General features: G+C 45.5%; 1 protein-coding gene across 1 annotated transcript in view; it reads left to right on the forward strand.

Annotated features, from left to right (window-relative positions):
* The first annotated feature begins 1,821 nt into the window (after positions 1-1,821).
* The window catches only part of LOC108935254 (ephrin type-B receptor 1-B-like), a 74,694-nt gene continuing 62,073 nt past the window's right edge, over positions 1,822-14,442 (forward strand). The window contains exon 1 of the mRNA XM_018753720.2: positions 1,822-1,953. Within this exon, the coding sequence (XP_018609236.1) occupies positions 1,896-1,953 (58 nt within the window). The 5' untranslated portion in view covers positions 1,822-1,895. The remainder of the gene's footprint in view (positions 1,954-14,442) is intronic.

Genomic DNA, 14,442 nt, shown 5'->3' on the forward strand with positions numbered 1-14,442 from the left:
ACTCACCTTTTCCGGACTCACTTCCGGACTCCAGTTCATGAACGGTGTAAATGTTCACGCACCCTAACTTCATGAGCATCACCAGATAAAGCCTTTAATCAGCCACTACTCCGGCATTGTATTTGCTTGCTTGTATATCTTAATATTATTTTGTTTAAAAAATGGTAGGAGGGTATGAGGATTTGTCTATCCTGTGTTTTCTGCACCTACTCGAACGATGAACCTTGGTGCAGCAAGTGGTAGGGAACAAACCAGGTTTGCTTGAGACTTTCATGTCTGCAGCTATGTCTCCTTCTCTTAATGTACTGCATAAATTGTACTTTTGCTGAGATGTGCATTGCTTTGGACAAAAGCATCTGCTAAATGAATAAATGTAAATGTAATTCTGGTTTTGCTGGATTGCAAGATCATATCTAAACATATGTCAATGAGATTCATTTTTATTAATATATCAATAAATATAACTTTTAAAATATCTTTTCCAGAATAATATTAAGAACAAAAACTTGAAAATGGCTCAGTTAACTGAGGATTCACCTGCTTTGTATTTACAACCTAAATAAGGCCAGGCGTGCTCTATTACACTATCTTAAGAGATCATCACTAAGATGTAAACTAAGGGCTGATTTTAAACACATCTGTGTTTATGAGGACAGAACTATTGCGGCCTTCTGAGGTCCACTACTTAAAGAACAGACAAGATCGGCTACAATGTCCATTTGGTCAAACACATTCGACTGCTGTAAGGCTGGCCCTCAGCTCGCAATGTGTCCAACTGTCAACCTTGCCATGCATGGCTCAATCGCAGTGGATTTTTCAGCGAAATGCACTATTCACATTAGCTATAAGATGTCCTTATTCTGAATTGCTCCAGTTTAAAAAAAAAAAATCCAGCTGTATTAATGGGGATGGTGGGGAAGGTGCGGTGGTGCAGCAGGCTTGGCTGAGGCCTGCTGTCTGGTGGGTCTAGGGTTCGAGTCCTGCTTGGGGTGCCTTGCAATGGACTGGCGTCCCGTCCTGGGTCTGTCCATTCCCCCTCCAGCCCTATACCTTATGTGTTGCTGGGTTAGGCTCCAGTTTGCTGTGACCCTGCCAGGGATAAGTGGTTTCAGCCACTGTGTGTGTGTGTGTGTGTGTGTGTGTGTGTGTGTGTGTGTGTGTGTGAATGGGAAAATCGGTGTCAGTATGTCAATATTGTAAGTTCCTTTGGAGAAAAGAGTGAGCTAAATAAATAAATGCTGGTGTGAAATGCTAAAAATGGAGTGGTTCATTCATTGTAACCAGTTTGTCTAACTACACTGTGAATCACCTTGGATGAATAAGGTCTGGGCTGATAATACATAGCGTTCACTGGGAGTTGTTCGGGAGGAAAGCGTCATTCTGAGAAAAAAAATATGCGTACTGTTGTGTGTTGCACCATGATGGTTCCGGAGAAACGACATCTTGTTCCTCTGTATACATGCTATATAGAGGAAGAGCAATAAAACCCCACTCGAACTTGAACAAGGATAAAGCAAATGTAAGAACAGCCGAACTCTGTCAGGCGATGTCACCACACGGCCACTCGAGGGCGCTGTTTCCCGTCTCCTGCGCCGCTTTCATCGCCAGTGGAAAAGTTTTGTTCCGACTGACAATACTGGGCGAGCCGGAGCTCGATCATGATTGGCTGCCCAGATGGGTTTTTCTGTCTCTGATTGGTTGCGAAGTGTTAAAGGGGTATGAGGGGAGTCCCTGAGACCCCTCCCCTCCCTCCCTCGCGATCGCCCTCCCGTCCTCCCGTCCGCTCGCAGACACTCCAGCGGAGGGGAGCGGCGATGTGAGTGGAAGAGGCCGTGGACGAGGGACTGGACACTACGGGCGGGCGGACGGAAGGACGGAGGACAGAGAGCACTGCCATGCCTGTGGGTCTGCTGGCGTTTCTGTGTGTCCTCGCCACGGGTCGGGCAGTGGAAGGTAAGGCGGTCGGTCCGCGTCTCCTTACCTCTACCTGCTCACGTGTGTGCAGACAATGAAGATGCGCTACAGCATCTCACGTTGCCGTGACAACCTTCTGTCCTGGATGGAGTGGATGTGGGACAGGTGTCACTTCATACGGTGACTGGTCTTATCATGTAGCCATTGTTTCCTTGGGCTCTCGGTCAGACTTACAGGGGTTTCAGGAGGGGTGTCCAGGAGCACATGAGCTCCTTCCTACCCTGGCTCTGACTTGAGGTTGTTGGGTTAGAGGTTGAGATCAGTTTTCACATGTGCTGGGTAGTATACGGTGACCAAGGCCACGTGTTTGGCGAGAGACTGGATGGGATATCTTGTATCTTTTTGTCCTTTCTTTTGCGAGTTTTATCTTTGTACTGCAGGGGGCCTAGTTGTTAAGGCTGTAACCGGAGGTTTCCCTCTTCAAACCCCACTCCTGCTGTAGTACCACAGAACATGGTACTTCACCTGAACAGATACAGTAAAGTGCCCTGCCCCAGTGTTGTGTTATGTGGGCTTCTGTTATTTGATGGCTTGACAGTTGTCGATGGTCTTGATCATTAATTTGTGAAACGTGACAGCTGATGTATCCTTCGGGCTGTGTGTCTGATTTTTCAATTCATTTTCTGATTCTCTGTTCTCAGTGTCTCAGATTTTCTGTCATCAGAGAAATGATCTTTGGTGATCGTTCTCAGCATTACATATTTCATAAAGTTTGAGATGTAGGTGAAGTATGAGAGTATTATTTTGATCTCTATAGATAAATAACAGAACTACATGTTCCATGTTAAAATATCCAGTTGAAGGGAGACTGACTTTAGAAGTGCCTGCACGCACTGAAAAAATTGATGTCTGTTTTACTTGCGGGGAATTCACTTGTCCGCTCTGCAGGCGTCTCGAGAGCCCCGACTGGGATGGTCGATAAGGTACCACAGCCTACCACACGGGACCCATCCCTCCCATGGCTGCTCCACTGATGCTCTTTGTATTCTTTTGCTGTGTTTGTCTGGCTCAAGCTTTGAGCGAAAGGGGGTGTTTGATGCTGAAAGATGCAAAACACCCAGTGACTACAGGTTACATCACTGATGATGTGTCCAAGTGGATCGCAAGATGTGTGTAATATGTGCTAGACACATCCTCTGATTTGCCAATTTCCAAAGGGTGCTTTTTGGTGTTGGACAGTTATAAATCTGTATCGGTACACCAAGGCTAAATGACAGTGAAATCTTGGTTTAGGCTTTAGTGCAGTAGGTTTCCTTGGTGCCTGCCGTGTGGCAGGTCTGGGGTTTGAGCCCTCATTGTGGTGTCTTGTGATGGACTGGAATCCTGTTCAGGGTGTGTCCCCTCCCCCTTCGGCCTTGGCGCCCTGTGTAGCCCAGTAGGCTCCGGTTTGCCGTGACCCCGCTTGGGATAAGCGGTTGTGGACATTGTGTGTGTGTGTGTGTGTGTGTGTGTGTGTGTGTGTGTGTGTGTGTGAAAATAAGAGTAATGAAGACCTGGAAAGAGGACAGAAAAAAAAAACACCAATGTGTAGTTATGATATTCTGGACAGTTTTGATTTGGATTTTGTCAATTAAAAAAAAAAAAGTCAAGCATCACTTTTATGTCTCAGACTGATTTATTTTTCCCAGTTAAATGAATGGCATTAAGTGACCCCGCTTGGGACAAGTGGTTGCAGATGTTGGTTGGTTGGTATCTTGGTTTAGGTGCGTGTGTATTTGTGAAGCCCCATGGCTGGAGCTATATAATCTGTCCCTGAAAAGTGGTCCCTGAGGTCTGGCCCAGTGACTCAACATTTTTTTTCCCTCCCAAAAGCACGTGTCCTTATGAAGAGTCCAGCCAAATTTAGGACTGTGTCACCTCGGCACAAATTCAGAATGTAATGAAAGGTTTTTTTTTTTTTTTCTGCCATCTTCACTGGTTGGGATTCATCTACTGACAGAATTAACAGTGAGCTTCCATTCTGCATGTCCCTAATGTGCCACGCTAATCTTTGTGTTCCTGGGTCTTATGGAAAGCAAAACCTTAGCTGGGTCATAATCCTGAGGATAAATATTCAATATTTTGCAATGTGATTGTACTAAATGTATTACAGACTGTAAGGACTTCCCCCTTACATTCACTGAACATGTGAAGCATAATGGTGATTATTTTTTACGCTCTCTAGCATATTTGCATGTACCCGTTTCTCCAAGAATGTGTGTCTGGAATTTCTGCTTCTCAGTGGTTCCTGTACTCATATGGACATTGCGGTCACAACAGGCCTGAATAACCTTGTTCTCTAACGATTTGTTGATATTTTTTTTTTTAAAAGACAATTCTTGGTTCTTTGGAGATTCTGTGATGAGGCACTAAAATGGTCCCACTAAAATTAAAATGGTTTGCTACTGTTTTGCAGAAATTCACCAGATGTTATCCATCACTGACATAGACAAGCGCTGGTGTTCATGCTGCTGTGTGTCTTGGGCATGTATGTACTTTGCCTGAAACCTACTTGTCTAACCCCAGCCTCAAACAAGAACCAGCCACGGTTTGTATTCTAGAACTTTCTACATCATGCAGTTCGCAATAATATGCTCAACAATGAAAAGAACACAAAAGACATAAATGAATACTGTCACGGCCCCGACCTCACCCCAGCCCAACACACCACCACACCACCGTTCCTAAGTTACGGAATCTCCATCGACACAACCGACCCCTCTGCGTTTGCAACCTGCCGCTTCTCCTTGCTCATCCCTTTCCCCGTGTTCCTGCCTCTTCTCCCCCGCCCTGATTCCTCATCCCCCAAGTCCTGCCGCCCTCGTGCACAACCTTCTTTGTTCTTCGACATCGGATCATCCCTCAGAATGACGATCTCTCCTCGATTCTTCGACCCACGCCTGTCCTCGACCACGATTCTTGCCTTGCCCTTTGGACTGATGAAAAGATCCTGCACTCGGGTGCTGCCTCCTGTTTCCTGCCTATGCGTGCGAGACAAATACGATAGGATGAAACAACAAAACGTATAGTGGATAATATATAGAAAAATTAGGAATAAATGCTAAATAATAAATCATAATTATATAATTGTGATTGTTAAAAAAAAAAAAAAAAAAAAACGATAAACTGATAAAAAGTGAATACACTCCATCACAGCGGATGTGGGAGCTCTGCTGCAGTCTTTTTGTTGGTCATTTGTGTCACCATTGCTCTCGCAGTTACTTAGAACCACACTGTTATTGGATCTCCAGACTTATAATGATAGAGTGTGGCTAAGGCTGTAGAAGATGGACAGAAGAGTCTCGTACCAACGAGGAAGGAGCCGCTGCTGACTTGCTCTAGGACTAGGAGACAGTGATGCTGATGGAGTCTCATCCTTTCTTTCCAGAAGTGTTTGCTTCGATTGTATGGGGTTGTGCCGTCTTCCATAGCAGTACTCGGCACCTTTCCTGCCCCTGGGGTCGGGTGGAAGAACGAGCAGTAGTGCATCTACCCACTGATAGCGTGAAGTTTCCCCCATCCTGATATTTGTACAATGACATTTATTCTTTAAGCTGAAACTTTCCCTCAGAGCAACTTACTGTGATTCACCCATTTGTACACCTGGGTAATTTTATTGAAGTAATTTAGGGTAAGTACCTTGCGCAAGTGTGTAAAAGCAGTGGGTGGGATTCAGACTGGTGTTTTTTGCATCCGGAAGGGAATGCTGAATCCCAGCCCCCAGTCGGCTTGCCGCACACTGACACGAAGGCATGGCTCGCCTCCGTACGGTGCAAAGACGGCACACGTCCGTTCCGCTCGGAGGGACCCCAGGCTAGCGGCGTCTGCAGAGGAAACCGCTGCGTAATGAACTGCGTGATTTAACTGATTATATTCACCCCTGCGTTTGAGTCATGAATTCACTGGAATTATTTCCCCGGGGCTCTCAAAAGAAAAACACACTCCTGTCTCTGCTCCTTTTCCATTTTTCCCCTTACAAAGGGGTGTCTCGAATCTCGGTGTTGGCAGAGTTTAGTGTGAAAAGACACACCCAGCCACTTCTGCTCACGTCCCGTGTGTGGTGTATTGTTATGTTCTCGTTCCTGTTGTCTGCTGTATATTGTTACTGTCTTGTCCTTCACCGTCTACATTTTGTTATACTGTATTTCACGCTGGGGGGCACAGTGGGTTTAGTCGTGTCTCGCTCTCTGATGGGTCTGGGGTTCGAGTCCCGCTTGGGGTGCCTTGCGACGGACTGGCGTCCCATCCTGGGTGTGTCCCCTCCCCCTCCGGCCTTATTCCCTGTGTTGCCGGGTTAGGCTCCGGCTCACCGCGACCCCACTTGGGACAAGCGGTTTCAGACAGTGCGCGTGTGCTTCACGCTTGGCGCCAAACCACAGCCGGTACCAGTATGCTATATGCTGGCAATAAAGCGTTGTGAGTGAAGCCGTCCAGTGACAACGCTGAAGTGATGGTCAACGCAGACCAAATAACTCATAAGCAATGATGATGTCAAAGCAGCCAGCTCTTAAAAAAGGAACCTGAGAGCAACGCTCGCATAATTTCATCTTACCTCTAGTAACTGCAGGTGAGGAGAAGCACGTACCCGAGTCACTAAGTCGGTTGCAGTGCTTGATGAAGCAGCGTGTGTCGTGCGTTTGGGCACCTGGTTCTCCGCTTGAGCCGGTTACCAGTCAGCGTTGTCCTTTCCGCGCTGAGCTGGCTGCACGGAGTGCTGTGGATCACGAAAATCCATGTCTTAACTGGACACGTAGCAGCTAGGCTTGTGCTGGAGCTGAAATTGTCACCGCTTATGCTTTCCTAGAGGCTCTCTTTAGGTGTTCCTGATGGAGTTACAAATAAGAATTGTGCCAGATGTCATCATTATCCCCAGCACTGCCAGGGCTTACATTGAGTTTTACACAGGGTAGCGCTGAAAGAACTGTGATGCATTTATTATGAGGATTTCTGTTCCTGACTAGCAGCTGTGGGGTGACCTGCTTGGAAATTTGTGGGAATTATTATTATTATTATTATTATTATTATTATTATTATTATTATTATTATTATTATTATTATTATTATTATTGTTGTTGTTGTTAAGTAAATAGATAATTACATTTTTGCTTCAAAACATCAAGTGCATTCTTATTTCAAAGCATCTGTTACAAAAATTTGATACAAGTTTTTGTACAGAATAAAATGTTGATTGTGGGAATAAAATGATTGTGCAATGGACAAAAATTTCAGTGTAGTGAATAATAAACTTGTTGGTATTAAAAAGGGAATATATTTTCATGAGATTTTTTTCTGTGTACGATTTGCAGTGCAGCTTGAAGGTCTGGGAACCCTATAGGGATGGGTGTTCTTGTACAAAATATTACAATAAACTCACAAAATCTCATTCTTAAATTTTAAACTTATAAAATGAATAAATGATTATGATTTACTCACTTGATTCTGTTTACATACTTGGTTTAAGCAAGTACATCTTGGGGTTCCCTTATTTTTGCACCTGCACTTTTTCCGTGTTTCTACCACACACAATTTCCTCTAAAGCAACATATGGAATTGGTCATTACACACCTTTTATGTCCAATGACAAAGACTGCTTCTCATTAAATAACCATTTTGTGGTAAAACTAAGGGACAAAAGGGCTTCGCGTACTGTCAAGCAGCACTGTATACGAGTGCTGAGTCCTTTGCCGTCGCGATGTTCATTTTAAAAAGAGTAGATGTTAGGTGTACAAGGAGCCACTGGTTGGTCAATGAAATGCCATAGCCCATCCTAGGGTCCTGCAGAAGTTCAGCGAAGAAGGGGGCAAAGTTGAAATGGTTCCCTGTGAAAGGCCATTGACTTTTCTGGCTCTGCGCTCATTTTTGCCCCGTGACTTTTTTTCAGAAGCAAGGAACGGCGTGGTGCTCGGTCTGCTCATCGGTGTGCAGGAGGAGAGCTGATTCTGCCCTTCAGCAGCCAACTTGCAGCACAGATCTACAAGCTGCTCATGCAGCAGCCTGGCAGGCATCACCACTGAGCCTCGAATGTATCCATCTGCAGAGGCACCGGTTAGGGTTGAGGCTTAAGCTCAAAATGATAACACCGACGATAGGCAGGGTCGGTGGCGCGTATGAAAGCGCAGCCACAAGTTTTTATTTGCTTTAATTAGTCAAAATGGTTCTCTAGATGGCATTTTACCATCTGTTCTACTTGCAGCTGTGCTTTCTGATTTCCATTAGTAAGAGTGGAGAGGTTTCAGTGAACCTTGGAGCTTTGTTGTCTGGGGCTTTGCTCCTTTTAGGGTCTCCCTTGATGAACAGGTCTGAGGGCAAAGGCTGGACAAAGAATAGTCCAAAATGTCCCTCACATGCATACAAAAAAAGTGTCGCTGGTGCAAGAGGAATAAAAGCACCAGCTGGAATCTCAGCTCTCCGTATAGCATGAGCTTTCACAGGTCATGGGCTGTGGGTTCGAACATGGCTGGAATTTGAATGCTCGTCCTCTTTTAGCCTGGGGTCCAAATATCAGTTTCAGTGGTGACTCAAAATTGCCGTTGGTGTGTGACCACCAGTGTGTTCGTTACATTGCTCTGTTGGGTCTGTTGGTAGATACTTGTAAGTTACTTTTTGTAGTGTGTCTAACAAGGTTAGTCACCTTGTCTAAAGGTGTTTGCTAAATACGAAGTAGTAAAGGCCACCATTCCCTGTCCAGGGGGCTTCAAGGAACCTGCTGACTAGGCAACCTGGGCTGATGGAAGGGTTCTAACCTCCACCCTCATTTTCTCCCAAAAAACATGCATAGCCTGCAGTCTTTCTCTAGATGCTTCTGCTTCAGATGGAAAATCATTTTAATTGTAATGTACAAGGGGGGGGCGCAGTGGGTTGGACCGGGTCCTGCTCTCCGGTGGGTCTGGGGTTCAAGTCCCGCTTGGGGTGCCTTGTGATGAACTGGTGTCCTATCCTGGGTGTTCCCTCCCCCTCCAGCCTTACGCCCTGAGTTGCCGGGTTTGGCTCTGGCTCCCTGCGACCCCGTATGGGACAAGTGGTTCAGAAAATGTGTGTGTAATGTACAATGTAAAACAGCAGCCTTAAGTTTAGAGGATCAGGAAGGCTTGAGAGGTGCATGGGTATTGGGGTATGGAGATGTGGGAATGTTTTGGTTTGATTTAAGGGTATGCTCTTTATACACCAGCATGGCCTCTACTGTGGGGGTGGTGCGATGGTATAGTGGGCTTGGCCAGGTCCTGCTCTCTGTTGGGTCTGGGGTTCAAGTCCCGCTTGGGGTACCTTGTGATGGACTGGTGTCCCGTCCTAGGTGTGTCCCCTCCCCCTTTGGCCTTTTGCCCTGTGTTGCCCGGTTAGGCTCTGGCTTGCTGAGACCCTGCTTGGGACAAGCGGTTTCAGACTGTGTGTGTGTGTGTGTGTGTGTGTGTGTCCGCTGTGGCACCAGTGAAAGACTTGCACTACAGCATGGTGTAGTTCTCTTGGCTTGCAGGCAAGGATTAACTGTTAATTAGTAAAAGTTTACATTAATGCAGGATTTTTAATCCTTGTTGGTTTGGCTGTGATTAGTCTGTATCATTTTTAGCTGAGAGTTTTATTAAGAAAGCTGTCTTTCACCTTCGTCCCACAGATGCGAAAAGCTCAGCGTTTTGGCTTTGTTCGTTGCCACCATTTTCTTCCATCTGGTGGTACGGCTGAGGTGAAGCTCATTAGAAGCAGGGCCCTTAATGTTCACTAGGGATGCTGGTGGCCCCCTGGACAATCCTAGTGTTAATAAGTTAGGAAATTTGGCACACCAGATGGCCCCCTTCAAAATTTCACCCCCTGTCCTTTACTGGGAGGTAGGATGGTCCTTGCTGCTTCCTGGTGTGTTTCGTCTGCTAGCAGAACGAGGCTTTTGATGTATGTTTCATGTGCCGCCAGTGCTAATGTGTGACAGCTTCACACCTACATGTCTGAATTCAAATGAACGTGTGTGTGTGTGTGTGTGTGTGTGTGTGTGTGTGTGTCCGCTCCCTTTCCTCCTCTTTCTTCCGCCAAGAATGTCTTGATGCAGCACTTCTCATGGGGGGGGGAAGGTAGGAGTGTCTGCTGTCTCATTTTCGGTGGACTCATTACTCTAAGTCTGGGTGGGGAACTTCCCTGCTGGTAGCCATGAGACAGCAGGTCTCAGCTGGCCCCGGAGGTTGATGTTGAGTACCGTTGCTCGGCGGGGGCTCTTCGGTGGATGCCGCCGCTATATGGTGTTGGTGGATTTCTCCAGACCGTTTCCAATTCCGGTACCGATGTTCATGGGATCGATCCGCGTTTCATATTCAGCACAAGGCGCTGATGCGGTGAAGCTGTTAAAGCTTTCCGCTGGTCTCTCGCCACCACTCATGTAAAACTATAATCAGTTCCTGACTGCAGAAGTGAGTCTTTTTTTCTTGCCTAGTAATTTCCCTTGTCCCGAGAAATTGTGTGATTGTACTTATTAAGACTGGGAGACTTAAAACTACATGTTTAGATGTCTGGCAAAGTTTCTCTTGTATTTCAGTTTGTCAGCATCTGTTTAAAAATCTTGTGCTCTATTTGTGGGGGTGCGGGGGTGTGGTGGCGCAGCGGGTTTAGCCTGTACCTGCTCGCTGGGGGATCTGGGGTTTGAGTCCTGCTTGGGGTGCCTTGTGATGGACTGGCATCCCCTCCTGGGTGTGTCCCTTCCCTCTCCAGCCGTATGCCCCGTGTTGCCAGGTTAGGCTCTGGTTTGCCCCAACCCTGCTTGAAACAAGCAGTTTCAGACTGTGTGTGTGTGTGTGTGTGTGTGTGTGTGTGTGTGTGTGTGTGTGTGTGTGTGTGTACTCTATTTGTAATTCCTACAGCTGCCTTAGTATTTACCAGAGGTAGAATCACTCCTTGGTAGTGTTGTCAACAGTTGAAAATGTAGACTGTTTGTCTGTAGGGTTCTGGATGTCAGGTAAAAAGTCTTGGTGGCAGAGCAGGTAACACTGCTGTTTCGCTGTCCCGGAGTTGTGCATCTGGGCATAGTTTGGAATCTGGCTCAGGGAGGCACAGTGTGCATGTTCTCCCCATATTCCCTTTCCAAACACTTATGAAAAAGAAGGGAATGGTAAACTGCTTCTGTACCCTTCTTTACCATGAAAACCAGCAGAGACATCACCATGAGTCAAGCTGGACTCCACAGCACCTACCCTTAGAGAAAGGGTTGAGTTTCCTCTACAGTAAAAGCAGCCTGCTTTTCCGGTTTAACCGTGCTAGTGTTCCAGGTCCTTCATTATGCTGCTAACAGAAATGGTAATGGTGACTCATCTCCAAAGGTATGGATGTAACGCTCAGAGATACGATTAGCCTCAGGCCTCCCGTGATCACATCAGAAGTTCTGATGTTGCGGTTTCGCTGCGTACCTCTAAGAAAATGTGTCCCAGCTCCGTTTATTTAGGGATTATCATTTCAGATTTCAAAATGATAACTGGGAGATATTTAGCGAAGAGCCGATCAGCGAAGCTGTCATTTAAAAAACGGGGAATCGGGCTGCCATTGTGCTGTGTGGATCTAGATGACATCTTACAAGACGAGACCAGATTGTGACAGGCTCCGTGGGTGTGCTTTTCAGTGCCAGCTCTGTAGAAACCCAGCCATCTCTAAGGACAGAATTGGATTCCCATAATGCAGCGCATTCCCCGTGTGAACCTCTCTCCTCCCCCCCAGCTTAAGATCACATTATTGTCCCTCTGGCGTCTTGACTATCCGGATGGTCACGTTGCCGTATTTGTACCAAGTGTGCTTTGTCTCAATGCTATATAGAAAGGTATACAATATACGATACACTAAGACAAACATTTCAAAAACTGATGTGAGATACCCACCATACTGAACTGCTCCAACTTACGTCAAAATCCGACTTAAAGACAGACTGAGGATAGGAACTCGTTCGTAATCCAGGGACTGCCCGTATCTATATACTGTATGTACTGTACATAGCTGAAAACAGAATGACTGCATAACAGAAAAAAATGAAAATCTAATTTATAAGCTTGTTGCATGTAAAGAAGGACATACATTTTTCCAAGCCCTTCTATCAATTTTTCCTTGTATGGGACCCTGTTAGGTGAGGGACAGGTGTATGGGTCTATGACATATTAGAGATCATGTCACCAATGCGCTGTTGAGACATAAAAATAAAGAAACATTTCTGGATACGCTAAAACATCTTTAATATGACAGTACAGTTATAATAATAATTATAATACAATGTAGTGATGTAATGATAAGAATAATAATAAATGTAGCTACAGTATTTATAATAGAGAGAGACATAGAAAGCGATGATAAATGTTACTACTGTCATGATGAACAGAGAACACAGGAGGCTGGACCCAAGTGCAGGATCGTTTGTTCAGAATCAATGCACTGGACATGTTCTCGTGGTTGGGGACGGGCAAATGGTCAGTCGGTCGATTGGCAAACCAAACACAGGTGAGGATCCGAAATCGTGGTCGAGGGACAAGGTGGACGCTCGTTATCAAAGAGATGTGGAACGGGACTGGGGAATGATGAGGGGACGGACTTGGAAGAGCAAAGCGAGGTAGGTTTGACATCTCAGCGGGGACGGTTTTATTGAGTGAGATTCCACAACTGGGAAGAGGTTGAGAAGTGTCTTTTATAGCCGAGTGCTCTCTCAGAGAGAGAGAGTGACAGAGACTGTATATCGCCCTGAATTCAGCCCATCACACCAAAAGGATAATGTTGGATAATTTCAAACCCATTTTCTATCTGTAACACATTTCCTTCAGTTAAGATGAATTACACCTAAGGTGTGTTGATTTTATTTTTCTACTAGATTGGCGGATGGCTTCCAGGTGCTAATGTTTTGAAAGTTTGTGTTTGTTACTGATCATGCTGGTAGCACTATGGATCTTTCAAGGTACTTGGGAGGAAGGGGGTCTGACATCCCAACATCATTGCTCAGTGTAACACTAACTACTATTTCAGCCGCTGCCACGTCTAAAATGACATGTGTGACAAATGGAAGACGTAATGACGAATATCTCCACCTTCACCCTGCACCAGTCAAGAATGAGGCATACTGGGAGTCCATTTCTTAGGCCTAAGTAATCTCCTGTCTCCTGTCCACCTTTCAAAGCATCTATCGTTCATCCATCAGTCTGCAGGCAATGGCCACAGATATTTTACTGCATGGACCCAGTACTCTACCATCAGGCTTCTTCATTGTCTTTAAGGACCTCTCAGCTTTTTAAGGAGTATGTTGCTTACATTGCTTAGAATTTCTGTGTATTTTTACATGGATTACAGTGATTCAACCAAGGTCAGGGCAGATCAGCATTATAGAAGCTCAGCTAAACGGAGCATCTGTTTAGTCATGCATCGAAATTCAATGTATTGTCATGCCTGTGATCTTACTTGGTGTAGCCACAAATTGAAAATACAAAGCCATATTTCATCTTACACCAGTGTGTCCAGCTGAGTTATGTAATCTGTCACTCTCTTGGCAATCCAAGTCTCCTGCTTGACAGCTTGGTGGTGTATATATTTGTGTGTGCATGTGTGTGTGCTTCCATGTCCTAAGTAATTTTTGCTATGTGCTCATGCATTTGAACATTTAAATAAAGAGCTTTGTTCTGTGGAAGCAGCAAGCGGTGTAGTGGTTGCAGGTGTCTGCTTGCACTTGAAGGGTTTTGGTTCATATCTCACCTGTATCTGTGTTACTTTTAAGGAAGGTACTTACCCTTAGTTCTCACACACACATTTTCTGAACCGCTTGTTCCATACGGGGTCGCGGGGAACCGGAGCCTAACCTGGCAACTCGGCGTAAGGCTGGAGGGGGAAGGGACACACCCAGGACGGAACGCCAGTCCGTCGCAAGGCACCCCAAGCGGGACTTGAACCCCAGACCCACCCTTAATTGCTCCACCGAAAATTATCCAACTCTTTGAATGGGTTGATCATTATGAGCTGCTTTGAAGAAAAGCATTTGCTAATTAAATGGATATGTTAGAATGTGACCATTGCAGCAGAAAAGTGATGAGGTTTTCTTACATCTGCGGTGTTGAATAATCAGTGACTTTGACCAATGAGGCTTTGTGCTCTTGAACAGTTGAAGTAAGCAGTTATGCAGTACCAGTGAAGGTATGTTGGGGTCATGCAGCCCATAACTACAAGCTGCAAAAATTTATTTCCATTTCAATTAGGGGCTGACAAGTTGAACAAAAACAACTGTTCTGTGTTCAAATGATTGCCATTCCATTGGCTTGAGGAATCAGCTAAATCTGCATATTTTTGGGTGGAAATAACAATTTAATAGTCAGTATTTGCCCTTAGGTATACAAACCTATGATTATGCTTAGAATTCAAGGAAGGCTCTTCAGTTTTGTTGTTAGTATCTGGGTCTTTTATTTGCCTTATTGCTTGTTTTATACACACCCACTTGTTCCAAGTGGCATTGCAACAAACCAGAGCCAAACCCAGCAACACAGGGCACAAGGCTGGAGGGGA

Source organism: Scleropages formosus, chromosome 3 (assembly GCF_900964775.1).
Source record: "Scleropages formosus chromosome 3, fSclFor1.1, whole genome shotgun sequence".
Classification (NCBI taxonomy): domain Eukaryota; kingdom Metazoa; phylum Chordata; class Actinopteri; order Osteoglossiformes; family Osteoglossidae; genus Scleropages; species Scleropages formosus.